The sequence below is a fragment of the Physeter macrocephalus genome, chromosome 9 (assembly GCF_002837175.3).
Source record: "Physeter macrocephalus isolate SW-GA chromosome 9, ASM283717v5, whole genome shotgun sequence".
In the NCBI taxonomy this organism is placed as follows: domain Eukaryota; kingdom Metazoa; phylum Chordata; class Mammalia; order Artiodactyla; family Physeteridae; genus Physeter; species Physeter macrocephalus.
The window spans coordinates 28,561,891-28,588,472 of NC_041222.1; the positions used below are offsets into that span (position 1 = coordinate 28,561,891).

Here is a 26,582-nt window from a genome sequence, read left to right on the forward strand (position 1 = left end):
AGCTCCTTGGTGGAATCAGGTTGTCTTCTAGATGAGCATTTCTTAAAAGGCAAATTTGGTATTTCAGTTTATTTGGCAGGCGACTTTGGCAGAGTTTTTGCTTTTAGTCTCCTCTTCCAAAGTCACTTTTCCCAACCCGTTTTTGTAGATGCTGCTCCTTGTGGGGTCATTTCAGCTCAAACCTTGTCACAATCTTCTGTGCCAAAAGGAGCTACAGTAGTAGCCGAGGAAGCCTTAGGACTCTGCTTACTAGATGTACCACTTAGACCTGCAGGCCTTGCTTGGGGTGTGACCTTGATACTGGAGTTTGGATTATTAATCCTTCCTCCTCTGACCCTAAGTTCAGAACACAGAAAGGGATCCAGTCAGGGAACAGAAGGAAATCTCACCATGAAGGGCTTAAGTAAACCTTTTAAAAGCAGTTTTATTGAGATATTTTTTAAAGTGCACAATTTGGTTAAGTTTCGACATATATATACCTATGAAACCATGGCCACGATCAGGACATCAGGTGTACGTATCTCTCACCCCCAAAACGTTCCTTGTTGAAAGCTGTTATTTGCTATTACTCTCTCAGAATCTTGAGCAACTTTAGATCAGGGATCTGAAATTACAGTGGCCTTAGTGACCTTGTCCTTATCTTCTTAAGGCCAGCTGAGAAGCCACTAGGACTTACAGCCTCTGAAAGATTAACCATCCCAGAAGGATCGTTGCTACTGACAAGCAGACACCTCTCCCTTCAGTAGCTTTTCATACTATGTTGAATATGACCCTGGAGTGTTGATTAAGGCATTGTTTATTGTGTGTCATACCTAGAGCCCACATCTGTGAATCTGGATTCTGGCTAAATAAGATTCCACGCTCGCACTGGTGTCAAGATAACAAAGGCCAAGGTTCTTGCTATTAATTTCAACCTGGAAGAAATACTGATAGCCACCATTTATTAAGTGCCCACTGTGTGCCAGGCTCTGAACTTGGTGCTTCATATGCATTATTCTAAATTCTCACAACCAGTAAGGTAGGTGTTTTAATTCCCATTTTATAGAACCCCAAACTAAGTCAAGTGGTGTGCCTAAAGCCGCGTGGCTAATGAGTCTTAAAGACAGGGTTTGACCCGGGTCCCTCTGTGTTTTTTCTGCTAAGCCACACAAACCTCTCTTCGTATCAACAACTTCCAAAGTGCAAATATATTCTAATTTATTCCAGGCTACCAAGAGCTTTCACAAGAATATCTCATTAGCAAATGAATCGATTCATCCTTGACACTATCTCTCAGTGGTGAATTTAATAAAATATTCCTGTATGCTGTGGAAATTTTGCCAGTACAGTATTTGGCCTAGTGACAGGTTTTTATGGGTACTTTTAGATGACCTAAAAAAGGACATGCATATGTTTTTCAGATTATTATTTTAGGAAAACCTGAAGGTTTCTACAACATTATTTCAGTGTTCACATATAAAATGAAGGAATCAAGTTTGCATTTGAATTACTTCCTTCCTGGTGGGTTAATGTGAAAAGATAGGTTGGCTGATTCTTAGAACTCTGTCAGCTCTGAAATAATCTCCAGGTCCTGGTTGATTTCCTGGGAAGGAAGCTAGTTGGCTTGGCCATCAGCGTCTGGGGTGGGTCGGTAAACCGTGAAGGGGCATCAGCTGTTCTTTGACAAAACCTACAACCACTGTACACACCAGACAGTTGCACTGCTACCAAGTTTCATACCAAATATTTGGAAGGATGGTATTGAATCTAAAACCAAATCTTAGTTTTTATTAAATTCATGGAAAGGCTAATATATTCCAACATAATTATTACATATAGCTAAATGATCACATCTTAATTTATTTTAATGTAAATATTTTTATGTTACTGTTCTGAGCCAAATTCTAAAAAAATAAATGTATTTCCTTGTGGAAATCCTGCCATTTTTGTATTTTGTTTTGTTCTTAATTAACTCATTAGTTAAAAGCATTCCCCTTCCCAAAAGAGATTTGTTGTGCTCCTTACTTTCTGAAGGTCATGTAACTTCTTTAAGGCATTTAATATTGATTTAACAACCACCCCACCAAAAAACTTTGTTAATAGAAAGCATTGTTATATAACTTTATATATATTGCAAAATGATCACCACACTGTCTAGCTAATATCGTCACAGTACAGTTGAGTTTTTTCCCTTGTGATGAGAACTTTTTTTTAAGATCTACTTTCATAGCAACTTTCAAATATGCCATATAGTATTACCAACTATAGTCGCCATGCTGTACATTACATCCCCATGACTTATAACTGGAAGTTTGTACCTTTTGACCCTCTTCACCCACTCCCCACCTCCCAACCCCCCACCTGTGGCAACCACCAATCTGTTCTCTATGAGCTTGGTTTTTTGTTTGTTTGTTTTAACCCTCTTCACCCACTCCCCACCTCCCAACCCCCCACCTGTGGCAACCACCAATCTGTTCTCTATGAGCTTGGTTTTTTGTTTGTTTAACATTCTGCATGTGAGATCATACGGTATTTGTCTTTCTCCGTCTGATTTATTTCACTTAGCATAATGCCCTCAAGGTCTAGCCATGTTTCACAAATGGCAAGATTTCATTTTTTTTCTAATGGCTGAATACTATTCTGTCATATATATTTACGCATTTTATTTATCCATTCATCCGTTGATGGACACTGAGGTTGTTTCCATTACCTTGGCTATGTAAATAATGCTGCATGTAAGAGTGCATGTATCTTTTTGAGTTAATGTTTTTGTTTTCTTCAGGTAAATACCCAGAACTGGAATTGCTGGATCATATGGGAGGTTCCATTATAATTTTTTGAGGAACCTCCATACTGTTTTCCATAGTGGCTGCACCAGTTTACATTCCCACCAGCAGTGCACAAGGGTTCCCTTTCTCCACCTCCTCTCCAACACTTGTTGTCTGTTTGATAACAGCTATTCTAAGAAATGTGAGGTGGTATCTCATTGTGGTTTTGATTTTCATTTTCCCTTATGATTAGTGATGTTGAGCACCTTTTCACTTACCCACATTGGCCAGCTGTTTGGCTTCTCTGGATAAATGTCTATTCAAATCCTCTTAGTTTTAAATTGGATTGTTTTTATGCTATTGAGTTGTATGAATTCTTCACATATTTTGGATATGAACCCCTCACTGTATGTATGATTTGCAAATATCTTCTCCCTTTTAGTAGGCTGTCTTTTCGTTTTGTCGATGGTTTCTTTTGCTGTGCAGAAGCTTTTTAGTTTGATGTAGTCCCAGTTATTTTTGCTCTTGTTGCCTTTGCTTTTGGCATCAAATCCAAAAAAATCATCACAAGACTGATGTCAAGGAGCTTATACTGCCTGTGTTTTCTTCTAGGATTTTTATGGTTTCAGGCCTTATAGTCAAGTCTTTAATCCATTTTGAGTTAATTTTTGTGTATGGTGTAAGATAATGGTCCAGTTTTCCCAACACCATTTATGAAGTGACTATCTTTCCTGATTGTATACTCTTGGCTCTTTTGTCATAAATTAACTGATCATATACGCGTGGGTTTATTTTTGGGCTTTCTATTCTGTTTCATTGATCTATGTGTCTGTTTTTATGCCAATACCAGACTGTTTTGATTACTATAGCTTTGTAATATGGTTTGAAGTCAGAGTGATGCTTCCGGCTTTGTTCTTCCTTGAGATTGCTTTGGCTATTCAGGGTCTTTTGTGTTTCCATACTGATTTTAGGATTGTTCTATTTTTGTGAAAAATGCCATTGGGATTTTGATAGGGACTACACTGAACCTGTAGATTGCTTTGGATAGTACGGACATTTTAACAATATTAATTTTTCCAATCCATGAGCTTGGGGTCTGTTTTAGTTTCTTTCATCGGTGTCTGATAGTTTTCAGTGTACAGTTTTTTCACCTCCTTGGTTATGTTTATTCCTAGATATTTTATTCTTTTTGATGTAATTGTAAACGGGATTGTTAATTTCATTAATTTTTCCAATCCATGAGCTTGGGGTCTGTTTTAGTTTCTTTCATCGGTGTCTGATAGTTTTCAGTGTACAGTTTTTTCACCTCCTTGGTTATGTTTATTCCTAGATATTTTATTCTTTTTGATGTAATTGTAAACGGGATTGTTTTCTTAATTTCTCTTTCTGATAGTTCGTTATTAGTGTACAGAAATGCAACAAATTTCTGTATACTAATTTTGTATCCTACAACGTAATTCATTTATTAGTTGTTATCAGTAACAGTTTTTTGGTGGAGTCTTTAGGGTTTTTAATATATAAAATCATGTCATCTGCAAATAGTGAAAGTTTTATTTCTTCCTTTCCAACGTGGATGCCTTTTATTCTTTTCTTGCCTAAGCGCTCTGGTTAGGACTTCCAGTACTATGTTGAATCCATTTAAAATCTGACATAAAAAGCAAAGTGGTCCCAAGAAAGAGGTTTGAAACTAAATATTGAGCACTCACTGAGTTTCTGAACCAACTCCTTCCTTTTTATGAAGCCCCATGTGAGTAATGTAGGCATTAGAAACAATCCAAAGCTACTACTGCTATGTAACAAACCACCTCAAAACTTAAGAGGCTTAAACGGTAGTCATTTTCTCTTATGGTTTCTGTGGGTCAGGAATTTTGGAAAGGCTCTACTTAGCAATTCTGACTCAGGGCATCAGATGCACTTGCAGTTAGACAGTGGCTGGAGCTGGAATAGGGCTGGCCATGCATCCTCTCTTTGTAGTTTCCAGGTCTCTCCACGTGGGCTGATTTGGGCTTCCTCATAGCATGGTGGCTTCAGGATTGTAGAGCTTTTTACATGGGGGCTCAAGGACTGCCAGCTTCTGTGTTCCAACAAACCAGCCGTAAGCTGTGTTGCCTTTTACAACCTAGCCTTGGATGCATACAGCATTACTTTTGTCATATTATCCAGTCACCTCTTGATTTTGAGAAAGTCAGACTTTACTGACATCTGATTAACTGCCACAACCACCCTCAAGAAGCCCATCCTGTGTGGGAGGCAAGACAAGTCCAGATGACACCAACCAAGACAATATCAAAAGGTAAGCTGTTGCACGTAGAGGGCCGTGGGAGCTCAGGGGAAAGGAAAGGCATTACAGAGGTGGCCTTTCAGCTAGTTCTTTTTTTTTTTTTTTTGTGGTATGCGGGCCTCCCTCTGCTGTGGCCTCTCCCGTTGCGGAGCACAGGCTCCGGACGCGCAGGCTCAGCGGCCACGGCTCACGGGCCAAGCCGCTCCGCGGCATGTGGGATCCTCCCAGACCGGGGCGCGAACCCGGCTCCCCTGCATCGGCAGGCGGACGCGCAACCACTGCGCCATCAGGGAAGCCCTCAGCTAGTTCTTAAACCAGATTTCAACATTTTCAAGGGCATTAGCAAGGCCCAGAAGCAACTAATGGTTGGTGAACAACAGCAAGTGACTGCTTGATTACAAGCGGAGGTGGCTAAAGGGGAGGAATAGCAAAGAGGCCAGAAATGCGGGCCAGATCAAGGAATGCCCAACTAAGAAGCTTGGCGAGGGGGAGGTAGGCAGAAAAGTAAATGTTTCTCTCCCTTCCAGACATAATTACCATAGGAGAGATGGTGGACTTTCCTTCTCGGCAAGGGCAAGACCTAACCCCGCTCCACCTCCTGAGTGTGGCATTACAGGTGTTTACATCAATCTCCAACTTGGACTAGTATCAGGTAACCATTAGTAGCAGATTTCTGAAATATGGCTTTATCAGTCACTCAAACCATCACCTAAAAAGTGACAGGTTCTGAGAGCAAATAATGAATGTGTTGATGCCTGAATCAACAGTCTCCTACAGGCACCTATTGTGTGGATCAGTGTGGTCCAAAACATTCTGTGATGACGTAAATGTTCTATAATCTGCCCTGTGCAGTCCGAATGCTACCTAACTACATGTGGCCACAGAGCATATGAAATGGAGCTAGGGGCTAGAATTGTATTTTTAATTCTGATTGATTTAAATAGCCACCTGTGGCTACGGTACTGGCCAGCAAGGTCTAGATGAAGGACTTGACAATAGAAATATTAGCAAAGTGCTAAGGATGGCACAAGATCCCAAGTGTGCTACAGGGATTCAGAGTTAATAGGGCCAGCCACATTCATGCCATCCTGACTCGGGTTTACTGGCTGAATCCAAAGGAGTAAGGGTCTCACTAGCTTTATTTCCCAGAGAGACCCCTGCTGAAATACACTATCCAAGATCCTACAGTAAGGGACACTGACAAAGAGCCACCTGGGAGAAAATGTCTAGGGTGGTGTGGGGATTCAAAGCTCTATCTATCTTTGGTGGGCAATGAGGGGTTAACTTTTAGCCAAGGAACTCCCTTTTCAAGTGGAAACTTCTACAGACTCCTACTACAGACAATAGAAACTCAGAGCTATTTTAGTTCAAGGCAGGGGTTGGCACCCAGTGGCTGTGCCTCAGCCCTAGAAAGGATAAAAGGAAATTCCTCACCAACCTCACTCCCAACTGCAGCACATCTTGTGGTCAATAATGAAGCTTCATGTTTGTTTACTGTTTGAAACAGAAATTTATTCTCAGAATAATGCACAAAAGCACAGGTTGAGGCTGCCATTGGGAGGCTTCCCTCCCCTCCTCCGCCGCCTCCCCTCCTCTTTGAATGCCAGGGACAACACAGTTGAAGGAAACATGCAATCACAAACAATGATCAACTCTAAAGACAAAAGGTTTGGTCCAAAAGAACTCAACATAATTAATCCAATTACCGTGAAGAGCTTCACTGAGTAGGATTAAGATATTGCAGATGTAGTGTTTCCACAGGGTGGCTCTTCAGTGCACCAGGGGGGCCTGCTTGAGGGAGATGAGGACAGAACGCATGCGGGAGACATCTTTGGCCTGCTTGCTGGACTTGGGGTTAAAGTCACACAGCCGGGCCACTCGCTCCCACTCAGTGCCTGGGGACGACTCTTCAATGTCATTTACAAAGGCTTCTTCTGCTGCCCTGGAAGCAACAACAAAAGATGTTGGTTTAATGTAGAATCCCCGTTAGCTACCTGGCAGCTGCCCTGTTATGAAAGCAACTGCCTCTTTATGCCTGACTTAATGGCATTCTGGTTTTCCAAAGAATAACAGCCCCTGGTCCAGGTCAGACTCGGGAGCAGACACATGGCCAGCTTTCCTGGGCACAGCGTGCCCGGACTGCTGTGTAAAATGTTGGAATACAGGTGTTTGGTTCAGGGCTCACTCTCTCTGTTGATACAGAGAATTTAAAAAGCCAGTCCTTAGCCAGCTACTCACCACCTTCATTAGCAAGGGCAAAGCAGCAGGCTGGCCAAGAACCTGAACAGCAGTTTATGTTGGGCTGTACTGAGTTTCAAGTAAATTTAGAGACCTCCAAAGAAGCCCACAGGTCACTGCAAAATAGCCTCTGGATTTATTCCTAAGGCTGGAGAGAAACAGGGCAGATCAAAAGGAATTCAAGACAAAGCTCCCATGCTAGCAGGCACTAGAGACTAAAGCCATTCTGGAAGGGGTTTGCTAGGACATTCTCCAGTTCAGCCAAAAGTTTGCCATTTTCCCTCCAGCCGGGTACCATGGGCCTCTCAGGGCACTCTGGCAGGGGTGGGCGCCCAATGGCTGAGAGCCAATCAGTGTGAATTGCTTTTTGGTAGGATGCTGCTCCAACATTTTTTTCACACCAAGGTCAGCCCATCCCCAGTTGGGAACTAACTTGTAGGAGCTACAGCCTAAAAGGACAATGCTAAGAGCAGGGAAGACACACTACTTCATCTACTCCAACAGGCATCACGGGCAAAGCGAAAGCAATGGAGATGACTGGTCTGTGGGGACAGAGGGGTGGCACTCTCACAGGGATGGCTGTGGCAAACACTGCTGAAGCCCAGAGCCACTACAACACTGCGACTTCATGGCACACACAGGGGGCAGTGAGAAAGGTTTACTTAACTGTTCTAGGCTGTAGCAAGGATGGTTTATGTTTGTGCTTAAAGGTGAAGAGAAGAAAAGAAACAAGAAAAAACTTTAGGTCAGATACAGAAAATGAGAATGAGCTCAATGCAGATGGTCAGTAAGCTAGACATGCCCTTGCCACCCTGTACTCTTGGGGACGTGCGGCTGGCTTTGCTGGGCCACCCTGCTGCCCAGCAAACCCAGACTCGACTTTTCCAGTCTCCATTTCTACTCCAGAGAGAATGTGCAAAAAGTAAATCCAACACCACCTGTAAGTCCAGCATTTCACCAAGTCTCATTGCAAATGCACCTACGGGCACAGGAAACCCAGCTCTATCTCCTAACGGGATGAAGGGCTCAAGGTCACACGCCCTAAGAGGCTCTACAGACCTCAGCCTGTTGTCTACTCTTCCCACAAGTTCCTCACTTCCTTCATTCCACCCTCATCTCCCTTACATCAAAAGGCTAGTCCTAATTTTCAAGGAGGAAACGAGCAATTCAGCAATACTGCTTTGATAACCGAAATCCTTAAACCAAAACAAAACACTTTTCCAGAGAAGGTGCAGTTTTCTTTAGGAGGAAAAGCCACAGTGGCCTGTATCAGACAGCTCTGGCTATCTCGACCTCAAAGGGGGGGGGGGGGGGGGGGGTCTCTCTATGCCAGAGTGGGGGACAGGGCATCAGAAGCTGGCCACTAAACAACAGTTTCAGGTATGAGACCACAGAGAAACAATTACAGACCCCACGGGAGACTGCCCCCTCTGACTCTTCTGCCCCAACCCCACATGCTTCAAAGGAACCCAGTGTAGAAAATGCTGCCTGCACTGGCTCTTAACCCAGGGCTTCTTCCCCCTCCCCAGGTGGGGACACTCCCCCTTCCCACCTGGGGCAGGGAGGCAGCAGTGGCAGCAGCAACAAGAAGTCAGAGCCCTCCCCAGTCCCAAAGCCTTCCCAGACGAGATCACGAATGACTCACGTTTTGAAAGTGAGTTAGCTTCCTTCCCTCCAAACCCCAAAATGAAAAATGGCAACCAGAGTTGCAGGGAGTGTGGTTCTGTGAGACAATCAATGGAACATTCCCCCAGCTTATCAACTCTTAGGCAGCCCCCACAGTGCCAGTTTGAAATAATTTTAAAAGCAAACCAACTTGTGACATAAAAGGAGCATTAACTATAAACAAAAAGTAGGAACAATCAAGACAAGAAAAGGAATGAGTTTTGCAACATACACATAACCAATCACGTCAGCGAAGGGTTGTTTGTAGAAAGCTTCATCTGCCACCCTAGACAGCAAGAGGTCCAAAAGGCAGGCAAGCAGGCAGGAAAAAAGAGAGAACATTGAGAAGCAGAAACATCTCAAATCCACAATAGAGGCACGACTGTGCTCTGGGGAGCTGCTCCCAAGGCTCCATCCTAACGCTTCCAGCACTGGACACTCCAGCAGGTGAGGCTTCCTACTGGCCTTCCCCGCGGGATTCTCCAGAGTGAGTGCTGCCAGCTTCATCCCCAAGCCTTACCCCAGCAACGACGACGAGCATTTCCTAGGTACCCACTTATGGGCTGAGCCCTCTGATAGACATTGTGTCCATTCCATCCTCAACCCCAAACAACCTAGGACGCTGAGTGTTCTCCCCACACTTTACAGATGACGTGATAGGGAAGGGAGGCCTCGAGATGAAGCAACCTGTTTGGCAGCAAGTAGCAACACGGGTGGCAGAACTCACAACCAAGGTGGCCTGGCTCTTTTCACCGTAAGTTACTACTGCTCCCCAGCTGGTGCGCGCTTAGAAAGCCACGCCTCCTTCCTGCCAGCCTCAGTAAACACCACTGGGTGCAAACGCTGCCAGACGCCAGGAACGCTAGGGCCCAAAGCCAGCTTAATCTTGGATTATCCGACTACTGCTTCCCCACACTGACTAGCGGGGACCAACGGCCAGTATCCTGGGAACATAGATGGTCATTTCAAAATGCCCACCTTTGAAAAAAGAGGAGCTGGAGGCAAGCAGTGAGAAGACCTGAAGACAAGGGTCCTGGCTCTGGCGTACTGTGTGTCCCTGAGCACAACCGTCAGTCCGCTCAGTCCCTGCCAGACTCGACTGCTTTGACAACGTACAGTCCAGAAGCCAGAACTTCATCCCCCCTTCACTCTCACACGGGAACGGACCAAAATGGCAACTCTGGGACAAGAAGGAAGGGGGGGCAAGCTGGATGGACAAGTTCACAAAGCAGGGGACAGGCTGACTCCCTGGGCCCAGCCAGCCCCCCTCATCCAGCATGGGTGGGCAGGGAACCTCCCTCAATGAGTCTTATCCTCTCCTTTGCCCAGTGGGTTTGGGGCACAGGAGTGGGAGGGACCTTTTAAGGACAGTCATGCCTGGTCATTAACCTAAGCTCCCATATTTATCTGAAGGGAAATTCTAGTAATTTTATTTTTAAACTCACACATACCCTTGCTTCTCTCCCATTTTGGTTTATACATAGGAGGTGTTTTGTGGAAATTTAAAGAAAGCAAAAAGAACAGCCTGATTTTAACTCCAAATAAGTCAGCAGGAAAACAGAGTAGTTTGTGGGCACAGTGAGTGGGAGGGAAAGGAAAAAAGGCAGGCCAGCTTGTAAACCCATAATCCTTTTAGTTTACACAAAGGGCTAAACCTAGTCAATTTCAACTTGTGCTTGCCTCTACTGGGAGAGAATAAGGGTTTAATGACTCCCGTTCAAAGCATTACTAAGACAACAAAAGCGTCCTGTCAGGCTTTTGCTCCTTTGCAGCTAGCCCGAGAGGAAGGAGCTGTTGGTGACAGACCAGCACAGCCCCATGGAGGCTACAGCCCCAGAACAAAAGGGAAACCACACACAAAAACTCAGCTGGCCCTTCCACCTATTTAGAGGGGCCTGAAAGCAGCAATCCTCAGGCAAGGCAGGAAGGGGACTCCACACGTGGAGGGTCAGCCTGGTTTTACCAAGTACTTCAGAGCAGATTCACAGCCTGAGGCAACTCGCCAGGGTAAACAGGGCCTCACAGGGTTCCTGCACAAAGCACCCATCCATCCTTCTTTGGAAACCTGAACTTGCATCTGGGGGAAATCATCCTGAATGAGCACAGGATAAAGGAGCCTGGACCTGTCAGCACTTCAAACTGACCACATTCTCGCAGCAGAAGCCTCTCACAGCAGAAGCCCCGGTAGCTAACGCTACTACCCTCAGCAACTCAACCCCGACCAGAGGGCAGCCCCACCATACTTGTCACAAAACTTCAAATGGAACCTGACAGGCACGCATGCCCCACAGGAAGGTGGCCAGGACAGAGGCTCAAGCCTGGCACCCGAAGCAGTGACAGAACCAAGAACGGGCAACAGGAGACAGGTAGTTGAAGGCTGCTGCACAAACAGTCCATCTGTTCTGCCGTAGCCACCCCACTACGGCAGAAACTGTCTGGCAAAGAGGTCAGCTCCCTCTCTTAAGAGGTCAGCAGATTTCCACTTAAGAGCTGCCAGAGACAAAGGTACTTAAACCCACTCCTGCCTCTGAGAACAAGGACCCAAGGCTCTTTACCAAGAAAATTACAAATAGCCCCAGGCAGAGTCTAACCTATCTTTTACACTGAAGTGGGTGGAGTGACTGAAGTGAAAAGCCAGAGTCTCCAGTCTCGCAGGGGAAGCAAGCCCACCACAGGCGAACAGTGCTGCCCCCATCTCTCTTTCTGAGCTGCTTCCAAGTGGACTGCGAGCACAGAGCATTTAAAGACCACAGCTGCTGGTCGGTGGTGAAGGAGAATGACACTGTTTACTCCCTACAACTACTTAACCTTCAGTAAGTGAGTAAATTCTGAAAAGAGCATTTTTTAAAAGTCAACTCAGGATTTTCTTAGACACAGATAATAAGCACCCAGAGAACCCTTAATTCTGAAGTCACTGTGTTGGAAAATCTTGGCCACCTAATGACAAAACACACATCCCTGCTACTGGACCCTTTGGGGAGCAGCCCTCAGAAGTAGGGGATGCGACATGACTGAGTCTATAATCACCTCCAAAGTACTGAGATCCTGGAATAGTCATGAAAGTGGCATTTCATTCCAGGGTTACATTTTTACATGTGGACTTGATCCCGTGAGATGACACTTCCTTCTGCAGAATCATACCATTACAGGCAGTGCATACTAACCAAACTCTCAGCTGCAGAGCTAGACTCACAACAACTAGTGTGGCAAAAAAAGAGGCTGAATTACTCTCTCTCACAATATCCAAGAAGACTTGTAACCCTTATGTTTCAAGTATATTTTTGAAAACCTGCAGAGACATTTCACACTAAAAGACGCAGCAGCTGAAAACCTACACTGGCTGGTGGAAACGGACCTGATTTTGTCTTGGCAAACAAGCTGTTCTAGAAGCAGTGCAACTGACCTGTTATTTGCTTTCGTCTTCTGTAGCTGCTCGTCCTGCCTCGCATACCACTCATCCAGCTCCTTTATTGCTTTTTCTTTCCACTCTGCTTCCTGCTTCCGAGAATTGGCATCTTTGAAGGGAAGGAAAAGAAAGACAATACAAATGAGGCGAAATGCAAATTGAAGTCCACTTCACGTGTATTTGGGCTTATTAATCTCATGCTATGTGCGGGCGCATGTGTGTGTTGGAGGGATAACAGTCGGGAGGGAAGATAAAATTCTCTTTTCCCTGACTGTATGTCCAGCTCTCGATCTCAGCAATTCTATTCAAAGTGTTTCACCACCATTTATCCCAGTCCACCTACACGTTAGTGGATCACTAGTTTGGGGTTTTTTTTTTTGAGGTGGGGGAGAGGTGGAAATATTGACTTTTAATTTTAAAAAAGGCTTTTGGGATACCAACTGGGGAAAAAGCAATTACAGGTGATTATTTAATGATGCTGCCAGTTCAGGGTGGACTATTCATATTAGATAATCTTTTAATAAAATCTCCTCACAAACTATATTCCACACAGGTTGGACAATTAATGGTAGATGCACATCTATGAAGCAGGGAGCTATGAGAAAAATTATCAGAGGTAGAGATGATTCCAGAACCAGGAAACAGTAGGGTATAGATGGAATTGAGGGGAGCACAAAATATCTACTCCTGCTTAGGCCACAGAGCAAGTTTGTGACAGAGCTAGAGCAGAACTAAAGGAGAAACTCCAATGCAGAGAACTGTGGGAGGAGAGGTGAGGGTCGTCATTAACAGCTATCCAAAAGGTTCTAGGTGAGAGAGAAAATGCACACCTAGCAGGTGTGCCAGATTGGATTCTCACCCACGAAGTTTCTCAGGACTAAATACGAGTTTCCCTAAGATGCTGAGCTAAAGAAACATGTCAGTAAATGGTAGAGAGAAGGAAATACAGGTCATACTTTTGCCACAGTTGACACCGGAAGTCACCCTAATACCAAAACTTTAAGCACATGCTTAAGGACGTCCTCTCTGGCAGGTGTTTTACAGACATCTCATTTAATCTTTACAACAATCCCAAGAAGGTAAACTAGTCCCATATTCAGCAGTGAGAAAAGCTACAGCTCTGCAAGTTTGAGTAATGTTCCCAAAGGTTATAATAAGTGGCAGAGCCAAGATTCACACCCAGGTCTGACTCTAAAGCTCACACATTCTTACTTCACTGTGCTGCCTCCAAAGAGAGGGACGAGGGACGGAAAGGGAGGCAGGCCCACCAACAGTCACAGATGTGACCAGCAGATGGGCATCAGTGATCCAGACCAGAGTCTGGACAGTGCAGAGCCAGAGCCCAACCTGTAATGAGTGTCCTTGAGGAGCAAAGTACTCAGCAAACAACTTCTTGAAGGGAAGAAAGTAAGCATTCAGGGGCAATTTTAGGGCCTTTGCAAGAAAGGTCTTGTAGTAACAACCTGCAGAAGACTTTGTAACTAATAGAGATAACCTAGTAGCAGCTAGAAACTCCCCCAAAGTTTCAGATTATAAAGAACTTTTTACCCTGTTATCTAACTTATCAGAAGGTGACCTATTGGCTCAGAATTATTTCACTCAAATTTTCCACTAATGACTCAAGTAAACACAGTAAACGTGTGATGTGTGTCTGTCCATGGCATTAAGTGTATATGGAATGGAGGGTGCTGTGATGCAGGGAGAGATGCTGTGGGCCAATAGTGCCCTGTGGACAAGAAACTGAAAAAACTTTAAAGAATAAGGTCTCCTTTTCAAGAGTTGTGAAATTACTTCCAAAGAATTACTTTTTGATTGGAGAGTGTTTTTTTTCTGTATAGTCTAATGATCATTTTACTGCATAAAACAGTTCATTTAAATCGTCTTCTTGCTTTTATAAATTTATGAAGTGACACTGGCAATAAGAATTTAGAATTCTTAAACGCTTAGCTTGATGGAACAAAGATCCAAGCTGTAATACAGCATCTCTGAATCTGGGAGGGAGAAGGGAGAAGAGAGGGTGAAAAATCCACTTAGAGAGCAGGGTACACTGACAGCTGTCTTCTCTGGCCATACGCATTACTGTTCACAGAATATTATTGGAAAACGTTAGCACACAGCTAAGCTTAAGACCATGGACACTGCTTCTCTATTTTTAGCGTCTTGCACTTTCTCACAGTTCTTGCAAGGGAAAAAGGTGAAACTGCAGAAACACCTAATTCATGGACCAGTTTAATTCGATTCTCCTGGAATACGAGGCCAAATGTTTGACTTCCCTCAGGAAGGCAACATGAGTTAAGAAAACAGCACTTAATGGAATATTCCCAAAGAGCCCAATTTGATAATTAAAAAAGAAAATGAAATTTTTCCAGACACCAAAGTGTACACTTCTCCATGGAGAAGACAACTTTGCTAAACTTTGGGGAAAGAGAAAAGATAAAGCTGGGTTCTGCATCATGAAAAAGACTCCAGTAGTACTAATACCTGCTAAGTCTTGCCTCTAAGTCTACTCAGAAGAGATGCTCAAAGAAGAACAAGCAAGGACCAAGGCTGTTTGCACCATGAAGACCTATCTTCATCTTTCTAATGCTGCACTATCCACTACAGTGGCTACTAGCCTCATGTGGCTATTTAAATTTATTAAAATTAAATAAAATTTAACTCAGTTTCTCAGTCATAATAGCCACATGCAGTTAGTGGCTACCATACAGAACAGCACAGATATAGAACATTTCCATCATCAAAGAAACTACTATTGGATACTGCTGTAAAGGTTAAACATAAGTGTGCCCTCTGTTCTGAAAGCCACAGAAACTGGGCTGGAGAGACACTAACTGGCTGTATTATCTGGGTCAATTCCTTTCCTATTTCTAGGTGTCCTTTCCTATTTCTACACCATCTGAGTCATGTTTTCACTAGTTCAGCGCTTCCCAAGAAGGAATAATAATGCTGACACTGTGGTAACATAGAAGCATGTTGCTATCTCTAGATGTACAATAAAATATTTAGGCACGGTGTCTATATCTTAAAGTGGATCAGAAAAAAAATTATGTGTACATTCACAATACACATATAAATGTATGCACATGTGAGTGTATAAAACATACATGCCTCATTTACACAAAGACAACCCAATATGGCAAAATGTTCATTACTGAATCTGGAGGAAGGGGCACACGTTTGTTTTACTGTATTCTTGTGTCTGAATTTTTTTTTTTTTTGTGGTACGCGGGCCTCTCACTGTTGTGGCCTCTCCCGTCGCGGAGCACAGGCTCCGGACGCACAGGCTCAGTGGCCATGGCTCACGGGCCCAGCCGCTCCGTGGCATGTGGGATCTTCCCGGACCGGGGCACGAACCCGTGTCCCCTGCATCGGCAGGTGGATTCTCAACCACTGTGCCACCAGGGAAGCCCCTGTGTCTGAAATTTTAATAAAAAATTGAGAAAAGAATACCCTGTGGATAACACCCCGCCCCCCCGCCTCTAACACACCTTTCCAACCCACATGTACAGATACCAAGTCTCTCCCGATCTTGACCAACAGCCGACACTCCATGGAGAAGGCTCTTCAGCAAAGGCCAGGCTGGCTGGCACTGATTCTCAGGCTCAGCCTGCCCCTCGAGATGGTGTACACTAAATGCAATGCGGCTGAAGGGATGGGTATGGATTCTGAAGCAGAGCAGACTTAAGCTGAAATTCTGACTCTACCACTTCTAGCCGTGGTGATTCAAAAACTTACTCTTCCTCTGATCCTCACTTTCCTCACCCATAAAAAGTAAAAACTTACAGGGATATTAGGGTAAGAAAACCAAATCGTACATATTACCTAACATCCTTCACATTTTCCTCTCAAGCATTACTTTAAATTCAGCCTTCAAATGGTAAATGGACTGTGCAGTCCCTCACATGGATATAATACCTTCAGGTTTACAAAGCACTCTCATAAATACCATCTCAGACTACCCTTGGGGTTGATAACACTGATCTTACTTCACAGATGAAGAAACAGACTCTAAGGTTTGAGCAACCAAGTGCCCACAGCTGGTAAGTTATGGCTGGGCCTGGAGCCCAGTCTTTCACTCCAAGTCCAAGGCTCTTTCCACAGCACCACTCTGCCCTTCCTGAGAGGAGAGGTGCACTGTGGCTCTCCGGGCTGCCCGAATCCCCACACAGCAGCCTGTGATTAAGCATCTCCATGTGGTGGCCTTGTGACCTTGTTGGGAAAGATACCTTCCCCAAAACTGTACAAGGACATTATGGCTAATTCCTGTTAAAAAGGGATAAAAGTAGAGTCAAGGTCAACTATTCCACTGAAAACAGATACCCAAAGACAGAAAGGGATTCCTTACCAAGGGCTTCCAAGCGTTCTGTTTGCTCTTCTCTCCATTTACGGATACTTTCAGGCTCTGACTGCAATCGATCCACTTGTGAAATAGCTGCATAACTGTCTGTTGGCCCATTACTCTCCTTAATACAAAACACAGTTGTGCTCTATCAGTACCAAAACCTCCTCCCAGAAAAGCGCTTCACCCAAGTTAGAACCGCTGGTTATGTGCAACACTGATGGCTGTGGTAAATGTAAAGGATTACCTTACGAGCACCACCACCACCTTACGTGCCAATAGGGAGCTTTCAACATTATGCACTCAATCCTTGCAATCCACAAGGGAGCCTGAGTAGTTCTTATCCTGTTAATAAATGGGACATGAGTGGGAGATAGGAAAGCTGGGGAAGTGAGTAATGGACTTACTAGGAAACAGTGTGATCAGTTTTAGTTTCCTTACTTGACACAGAGATTGTGATATCTTCAAAGTAACAAAGGTAAATACACAGCACGGCAAGGCCTAGAACCTGACACTTCTAAATGTTATTATACAATACAGGGAAAAGTACACTTAATACCACCTAATCAAAATATAGTGAATTCTAGGAAAAAGAGAGTCCAAAAGAAAATGTATAGTTACTACAGTCACACCAAAGAAAATAAAAAGGCAGGCCAATGTGAGTCACAGTGTATGGGGAGGGGAGGGAGACACACAGGTTCTTTATAGTGGTTGAGATTTGGGAGCTAATAAATTGATAAAGATTCAAATAGAATCTAATCTCTATAGAATTATTTCACCTACTGAACTAGGGAATATTACCAGCTTAACTTAACCAGACTATAAACAAAGATGGAGAGAAAATTATTTACAGTAGTATTTATTAGTAACTAACTTATTGTTAGTATTTTCCATGTTTCAGCCACATAAAAGCTTTATCTCCCAAACACCTTGCAAGTCAAATTTTTATTCCCATGTCAGCAGTCGGGGGATTAAACTGAGGCGCCGAGAAATAACATGTCCAAATTCACAGCTAGTAAGGGATAAAGCCAGGGCTGAACCCCATTCCATCTCACCCTAAAGACCAAGCTCTAAACCAGGGATTGGAAACGATAGCCAGCTCGGCCACCTGTTTTTGTAATTAAATTTTACTGGAACAGAGCTATGCCCATTCGTTTACATACTGTCTACAGATGCTATCATGTTACAGCAACAGAACAGGTTGACAGAGATCTTATGACCCACAAAGCTTAAAATGTTTACTATTGGTCCTTTATAGCAATAGTTAGTCCACCTTTGGCTTAAACCAATTAGACTAATCTCATCTTTCCTGACAGTTAGCTGGTTGAAGGGTGGGCAGAAACCCATGCAGAAGCAAAGCACCACGCTATTTCCCCAGGCTACAGTGATTACTTCCATCTGGTCAAGAGGGAAACATAGGACTTTTGTTGAGTGGTTGGGAGAAACCACCATGTTGTTCTAGATAGTATGACATGCACATGTGAGACCTGGAAGTGCTGTAGCCATTCTGCCACCATGAAAGGGTATAAAACTGCACACTCAGCTGGCAGAACCAGAGTCCTAGAGGAACTGAGTCAGAATCCAGGTCCGAGGACCCCTAGCCTATCTCAGAGTTCTTTCAATTATATGAGCTAGTGAATTCTCTCTATTTAAGCCAATGCAAGTTGGGCTGGTGACCAAAAACTCAGTGATACAGAAGGAAAATAATGGTAGTCGTCAGAAATACCAGCCACCCCCACCCTCAAGACAATCTAAAAGCTAGAAGGTTCCAATGCTGGCCCCACCACATACTACCTTTGTTACTTTTAGACTCCTGGTTTAACCTCTGTGTGCCTCAGTTTATTCGTCTGTAAATGGGAATAACAACAGTTCAGGTCCCTCAGATTGTTGTGAGAATTAAAGAAAATTCAGCATAAACAGTGCTTGACACTATATGGCACAGTGTTTAAATTAGCCGCCACTGCCACCACCACCACTGCCATCAACATGAAGGGTCATTTCTTGAGAATAAAGTTGGTAACACTAGGGCCAGGTCAATCACATTTTAAAAGACTACTCTATCAATGTCACCTCTCTTCAAATCCTTCCACTTTGGCAGGTAACATACCAGTTACTAATACATCCAGGAAAGTCAAAGGAGTGGGGTCCTTTCCAAGTCAGTCAATTCAAATCACAGGAAAGGAAGACTCTCAACACTATCATGCAACATAATCAGAGTACTCTGTACCTGGTAGTATTCGCCATTCATGATTCCATCAACAGCATCTGCAAGACAAAAGATTTCAATCTGTCAATCAGGGCTGGTCATATGCTGGGCCAAAGGGTTATAGAGTATGACACAATGCTATAAGTACTCTAAGTTACTAAATACTATCCCTGTGCTAGGTACCATATAAACAATGGACAACTTTCTATTTAATGAAATCAAGATGTGCTTACACAAATGACTTCACCAAAATGTGGAAAAATCTGTCCAAAAGCTTTTTTTTTTTTTTTTTTTTTTTTTGCGGTATGCGGGCCTCTCACTGTTGTGGCCTCTCCCGTTGCGTAGCACAGGCTCTGGACGCGCAGGCTCAGCGGCCATGGCTCACGGGCCTGGCCACTCTGCGGCATGTGGGACCTTCCCAGACCGGGGCACAAACCTGTGTCCCCTGAATCGGCAGGCGGACTCTCAACCACTGCGCCACCAGGGAAGCACTGTCCAAGAGCTTTTGATAATTGTCTTCTGGCTTACAGATAACATTGAAGCCCGGCAGAAGAGCCTCACAGAGCAACAGTTTCTCTATGAAAGTTCTAGAGAAGACAAAGGATAAGGGTGGCCTGGAATCCTTCACAGCAAGCAGAGACATGCAGCTTCATATTTAAACCAAGGTGCTTTCTTGGGGGTCAGGACTCTCCGTCCTGTGGCTAGAATAGGTTTGGCACCTGAGGGTCTACAGTTGAGACTTCCTGCTAATTCCTCTAGTCTACTTGGAATTAGTCCAGAACAGTAAGATTTGGGCATACCAAATTAGTGTTTTCAAGGATGCAAGTTACAAAAACTCAGATTGTATACAATCTGATCTTATTGGCACAATAATTGTTCATGAGCTAAATGAGAAAGTCCATCTCAGAAATATGAAAAATGTCTAAGTTAAGACACAGAGATTATCAATCCATACAGTACAAAATGGTGGTCCACAGACTGAACATATTTTATTTAAAATACAAAGCACTAAATCAGGAAATTTCACAAAATCAGGATTCCCAGTGTGTGTGTGTGGGTGTGCAGACAGAAGATCTGGCAATACTGGGCCTGCATTCCTTAAATGAAGGCAGCCTTTATGTGCAGCATGCTCTGGACAATTTGCCAGTCTCCACTAGCCCCATTTTTTTTTTTTTTTAACCCATTCTGTGTGTCACTAATTCAGTTACCTGATTGGCCCAATAAGCATGTGTTTCTAACCCATGCCCTGACCCAACAGCCGTCACTGAGACAGCCTGTACCAGGCTGCACACCAGCCCTTTGGAGTGGCTGCTCTGCCTCCCCTTGAAAGCTTCAATACAGGCACCATAAAAATGTACCATCCACCTACATATTCTATGTATTCTCTATCTGTTGGTTGACCCCTATTTACTGCCTACTATGTAGGACTTCCAGTATTTTGTCCAATTGTTTTCAAACTATGATGACCATGTTATTGCATGGGATGGGAGAGGGAAGACGAGAAAAGAGATGAACCTAAAAGATACAAGAACCCAAGTAGTAAAAGGAATGCAGAGCAGCTAGTGTGGGCCACCATCACAAGGCCCTCAGAAACATCAGAGGTTTTCCTAGAAGCCAGAGGCAGGGTGCTCTCAGCCACATTCTTTCCTTTGAACAGGCAAAGATTTCATCAAACCACTCCTCCAGTTTTCTTGGTTCCTAACTAATTAAACCCAACTTGAACCACCTATTTTCCAAATCAACCTCGTTCTCTTGCTTCTCCCAATGACCCTCCTCTTAGCTTTGGGAGTACTGAAAACTTTCATTTCCCCAGCATGCCTCCCTGATACCAAAACATTGTTTTAAAAAAAAGGAAAATGGAGACAAGAAAATGCCACATAATTTCATTACTCAGCCTATTGGTTTCTATTTTTTTACTTTATCTAATGCATATACATAAAATTTCTTCCAGCAAAACGATTCCTAGAACAGATGCTTTTTAGCAATCCATTCATCTGTATCATTAAATTCTCAACTTTTTTAGTATGAAAACACCTACTACTTACTGCTTCCAATGTGCCAGGCACAATGTTAAACATTTTCTATACATTAAGTTTAATCCTCACAACAAATCTGTATGTATCAGCACTTCACAAACGACCTTAAAATACATGTAGGGTTGGTTCCTTGAGAGGTAAGTAAGGTGTTCTTGAAGGGGCAGATAACTAATGACAGTATTTTCACTCTTAAATTTATTTTTTGTTTAAGATATATAAGAAAAACATTAAATGCATGTATCATGAGATAATTAGCATTTAACAAGTGGTGCAATATCTGGGCAAGCAAGAAATCAGAGGAAGGATCATCTGATAACCTGAGGCAAGAAGACAAACCACAGGATCTAAGCACTTACCAACCCATCACAGCTCTGATCATGTTTCACTTGCTGGTTATTTATCAATCATTTAAACATATTTCTCGTGATTTTCTTAATTTCCTTACTTGTTTTACTCCTATGATTTATGAAAGTACAAAAATGAGTTTCTTGTAGTTTTTGTCAGTGGCTTTTTTCTACTTTAAGCTGTTTCTGTGCCACCTATCCCTATCATTTTTAAAGTATTCTATCAAGTTTTGAAAATGTAAATTTAGCAAAAAACTAATAAAAGTATTTGCAGGGACATATTCAATCCTTCCTCAGCAATAAATTTCTTGACATAGAACTGATGGATCACAGAATATATATTCTAAAGACCTCTAAACACCAGCCATTTGCCCCCTTTGGTCCACCATTTGTATTTCTACCATCACCATGAGTGCCCCATTTTTCAGACCTTCATTGATACTAGAGATAGAGTTTTAGTGTGTTTTAAAATTTTTGCTAATCTGATAGCAGGAAAAAAAACCTTAAGGTGGCTTTGTTGTGCCAATCTTCTGTGAGGTGATCACCTGACATTTGATTTTCTTCTTTACTAAACTGCCTGAGTTTTGCCCATTCTTCTGCTATCTTTTGATTTCTAAGTATTCTTTCTGTATTATTTGTTTTCTCATATTGCAAATATTTTCCCCATTACCTTTTTGTATGGTTTACAATAGTTAATGCCTAGAACTACTTAACTTGTATGAGACACTATCAGTTTTTTTTTTCCTTTATGATTTCTCTGTCTGCATTTATGATGAAGGCCTTTCCTACTCTAAGATAAAATATTCACTTTTCTTCTGGTACTTAAAAAAAAAAAAGCCTCTCTTTAATCTGGAATTTATTTTTTTTTGAGTAAAATTTAAAAAGTGAGATACGGGACATGGGTTTGAGCCCTGGTCTGGGAAGATCCCACATGCCGCGGAGCAACTAAGCCCGTGCGCCACAACTACTGAGCCTGCGCTCTAGAGCCTGAGAGCCACAACTGCTGAAGCCCGCATGCCTAGAGCCCATGCTCCACAACAAGAGAAGCCACCACGATGAGAAGCCCGCGCACCGCAACTAAGAGTAGCCCCTGCTCGCCACAACTAGAGAAAGCCCATGTGCAACAACGAAGACCCAACGCAGCCATAAATATGTAAGTAAATACTATTAAAAAAAAAGTGAGATAATTTTAAATCTTCGGGCCTACAATGGCTACTCTGGCCAGGCCTACGTTTTGGTTAATATGTTACAACTAACACACCAACTATCCAGTTAATATTTATTTCAACCCAGGCCACTGTCAGTAGGAGAGACCTTGGTCACTACTCCAGACACAACATCAGAAGCAATTCTCATCCCATAGCTCTTTCTAAGTCACATGTTGCCTGTCCTTTAGGTCTGAAGACTCATCCAGACTCACTGGCAAGTGCTTTGAGCTTTTATTAGTTACTGTACTACTGTACTGACATTCAACTGGCTCAAATCAAAGGATCATCTGTTGCTATAGAAACATGCAGAAGAAAGGCCACCCAGGGCCTTGATTTATTAGGACAACTAAGCTAACCAACTTGATGCTCCAGAAGGAAACTTTCTAGGGCATCTCTAGAACTCCAGACAGAAACAAGGGCCAGAATAAGTTTCCAGAGATGAAAGACTCTTTATCCCAAACCCACCTTCAACTTTCCATGTTCCCCAACCAATGGAAGTCAAGCAGACCTGGGTCTGAATCCTGTGGAGTCATGCATTAGCTTGCCACTTTAGGAACACTGCTTAACTTCCACAACCACCAGTTCTCACCTGAAACAGGATGACACTACCACTCTGCCTGCAGTTACTGCATGGATCTGAAAGTACACAGAGAACCTGGGGCACAGCAAATGTGCAGTATCACTAAGCATCATGCATGCAATTTCCCCGAACTTCCCTCCACCACTGTTACCAAGAAAATTACTCTCCACCTCCAGAAAGCTTTCCTTCACGTACCTCTCTTCCTTCGATGAGTACCTCACTGCCATACTCTCTCAGTAGCTCCTTAATCGCCTCTCTTACCCTCCTCCATCCTCAGCCCTCACGATTGAGGGCTTTTCCTCGGCTCTAGACTCGGGCTGCCTCTTTCCTGACCATTTGTTCTTACTCAGTATCCCCGAGCCACTTCACTCAGCTGGTTACCTCCCACCTCTAAACTAATGTTCTTCTCCAGATGTCCTAACAACTGAGGGTGTCATCCAAGGCTCAGGCCTAGCCCTTCCTCCATGGGAGTTTTCCCCAAGGCTGGGGGAGTTTAGGTATGTTCCTCTCTCCTCAATCTCTGTTAATGCCTCCTGCCTATATATCTCTGTACGGTTAACACATCAGATACAGAGCTCCCTCCTAAAATCTGTGTCTTCAGTACACCCCAAAGCCTATAGGCTTTGTAACACCTTTCTCACCTCACTCCCAAGGCATAATAGGCAGGGACTGTGTGTAGTCATAACATACCAGGTTCTGTGTGTAAGCACTTTACGGGTGCTCTCCAATATAATCCTAGCAATCCTGTGTGGCGTGTATCCGCACCTTTTACAGAGAAGAAAACTGAGGCAGGGCAGTGGCAGCGATGGTTATGTAAGTTGTCTGGGACCACAAAGCTAAACTCACATTCAAGCAGTCTAGGACAGCACAGAATCTTAACCCCTAGAGAGAGAGAAGAAAAGAGAAAAAGAAAGAAGATAAAGTGTCCAACTAGTGCTCTAATCCTCAACGGAAGTGCTGACCACTGCACTATTTTTTTTCTGACAACTGCACTATTACCAACCTCAACTACACTGTCAGAGATCTGGCTTTAAGTCACTAAATGCTTAGTTCACTAAGAAAGTCCTTCCTAGGAACTAAGTCAGCAATCATCCCTTCCTTCCCTTTGCTGAAAGCCTGATGCACAAGGGATCTGTGTGTCCAGCTCTATTCTTTCCCTTTTACCCCTCCCATCACCGAGATCTGCTGGTTCTATACAGGACCCCTGTACCTGACATTTTTGCACATTCCTTTGTATCTACTGTGTGCCAGACACCCTGCTAGGCACTAGGGATACAACAGTGAGCAAGAGTCAACACCGTACTTCAATCAGGACAGTCTTCTATGAGTCCTGATACCCCCAACTCTCCTCCCCAGGGCAACCACAACTGCCTTTCGGAAATGACAATCTCGGGGCTTCCCTGGTGGTGCAGTGGTTGAGAGTCCGCCTGCCGATGCAGGGGACGTGGGTTCGCGCCCCGGTCCGGGAGGATCCCGCATGCCGCGGAGCAGCTGGGCCCATGAGCCATGGCCGCTGAGCCTGCGCGTCCGGAGCCTGTGCTCCGCAACGGGAGAGGCCACAGCAGTGAGAGGCCCGCGTACCACAAAAAAAAAAAAAGACAGCAAGAAATGACAATCTCTTATCCCACGCCACCCCTGCTTAAACAACTGCAACAGACTATGGCACAGTCTAAGGTGGGGGGACTTGGCGCTCAGCTATTAATGTGCCCTTTTTTCTTAAGCAAGTCGTTTCTCTGCAGGACTGTTTTCTCCTTCTATTCAATGAGTGAGATAAACGAAGGATCTAAAAATATTACGATTCTCAGGCAAATGTTGAAGACCTCCCGACAACAACAAAGAAACCCTAATCACCTAACGCCAAATTCATTTTCCAGCCACAGCCTAGTTCAGCCCAACCTGCTTGCTATAAATTGCATTTTCAGGTATACTACCCATTCTCCTGTAAATTCTTATTGGACAACTGATTTGCTCAGGAGGCAGCACGATGTAGTATAAAAATTCAGGCTGCAAACTAGCAGTCTCCCCACCCCCACTCCCCAAACAGGTTCTGCTTGGCTGAAAACAGATTTCGGAGTCCGAACGGTTTTACGAAGACCACTCACTACTCTAGTGCACCAAAGCCGCAGTCTCCAATACTCATTATCTCACAGCCCGCATGTTTCTCTCATTTATGTTACCTGCCTGGCCCCTTAAGGTCTGAGTTTAGGGTAGCATAAACACCCCTATCTGTCCCAGCTGTACCTTATTCTCCCTTAGTTGGAACGTTTTTTAAAGAAATGAAAAGCCGCGTCCCGTTTCTTCTAGCTCATTTCCTACTTCCCTATACGATTAAAAAGGTCTCTTCGACTCATCCTTAACTCCTACCGCCACAATCCGAAGCACTGCACACAGATAAGGCATTCAGAAGTCAGACTGGCAGCCTGCCACGTGCTCGCTTTCTCTTTTTTGCTGGAGCTTGGCTGGGGAAAGGCTACACTACTTTTTCCCTTCACCTCCTGGAAGACCGACCCAGGCCAATCTCAGGTTCTGCGTAGGCAACACTGCCTACCAAAGCTCTTCCCAGAGGAAGGAAAGCTCCGGAAGTCCTAGCAGTGATACGTTCCACAAGCGGTAAAACTCTTGCCCTCTTTGGCCAGAGTTTCTCCAGGGCTAGACCGTCTTTCTCGCGTTCCCTATTCACTCCTCCTTTCCTCCCCCTCACCCAACATTCTGTACACCTTAAGTGCTGAAATACTGAACTGCATTGCCATTTTCCTTTCTGTCTCGAAAACGATACCACGATTCTTTTTGTTTTTTTCCGGCATTCCTTCCTACTAACTGGTCTGTGTTAGGCTCAGACTGGCCTGTAAGTCTGGCCAAAGTGCGCCAATGCGGCTGTGCCTCTGAGGCCAGGCTCAAGGCACAGCAAGTGCTCAATGAAAGATCCCTGCATTGAACGGGCTTCTTCGGGCTCCTCAGCTTATCCTATTTTCTTGACTTTTTCCCCCGCCCGTGCCCGGGAGCGCTCAAACACACTCACAAAACGGACCAGGCTTGCCGAGCCTGCGTTTCTGCATGACTGAGCCGGGGTCCCGTTTCCTTTTTGCATTCCTCCTTAACCTCCCGCTCAGCGAGGTACAAGAGTTACACAGAGCTCTCAGACCCGCTCCGGGCCGAGTTTCCGGACAAGTGCTCCCGCCCCGAACGCGCCCGCACTCACCCGGACCCCCCGGCGGCTCGCCGTGCGGCTGGGGCCCGGGGGCGCCGCCGTCCAGGATAGCGAAGGCCTCGTCGTTCTCGATGCCCGCAATCTCGCTCTCCTGCTGCGCCAAAAAGGCCGCGGCAGGGTCCTCTTCGCCGGCCACTCCGTTCCCCAGCGCGGGTCCGCAACCGTGGGCGCCGAACGGATCTAACTCAGCCATGGCGGGCAGTTCAACAGCACGGACACCGAGGTTGAGAGACACACCAACCGACCAGCAGACTCCGCGCCCAGCAGCGGCCGCTGTGGTGGCGACTGAGAGCAAGCGGGAGGAGGGAGAAGACGGAAGCGGAA

General features: G+C 44.4%; 1 protein-coding gene across 11 annotated transcripts; it reads right to left on the minus strand.

The window, feature by feature from the left end:
• Window positions 1-26,582, minus strand: CLTA (clathrin light chain A). Of its 11 annotated transcripts, none has more exons than XR_003681204.2 (9): window positions 26,250-26,582; window positions 23,897-23,932; window positions 18,904-18,941; window positions 16,683-16,800; window positions 12,335-12,446; window positions 9,164-9,217; window positions 7,934-7,969; window positions 6,735-6,970; window positions 1-41 (listed from the first exon to the last, which is right to left on the minus strand). XR_003681204.2 is itself a non-coding variant. In XM_028493807.2 (8 exons), exons 1-8 carry the CDS (start codon window positions 26,449-26,451, stop codon window positions 6,799-6,801), a joined length of 768 nt encoding a protein of 255 aa, XP_028349608.1. In that variant the 5' UTR covers window positions 26,452-26,582; the 3' UTR covers window positions 6,525-6,798. The 11 variants fall into 11 exon arrangements, 8 of the variants coding, with proteins under 8 accessions (XP_028349608.1, XP_028349610.1, XP_028349611.1 ...); XR_003681203.2 differs by lacking the exon at window positions 1-41 and adding an exon at window positions 249-336; XR_003681206.2 differs by lacking the exon at window positions 1-41 and adding an exon at window positions 4,124-4,821.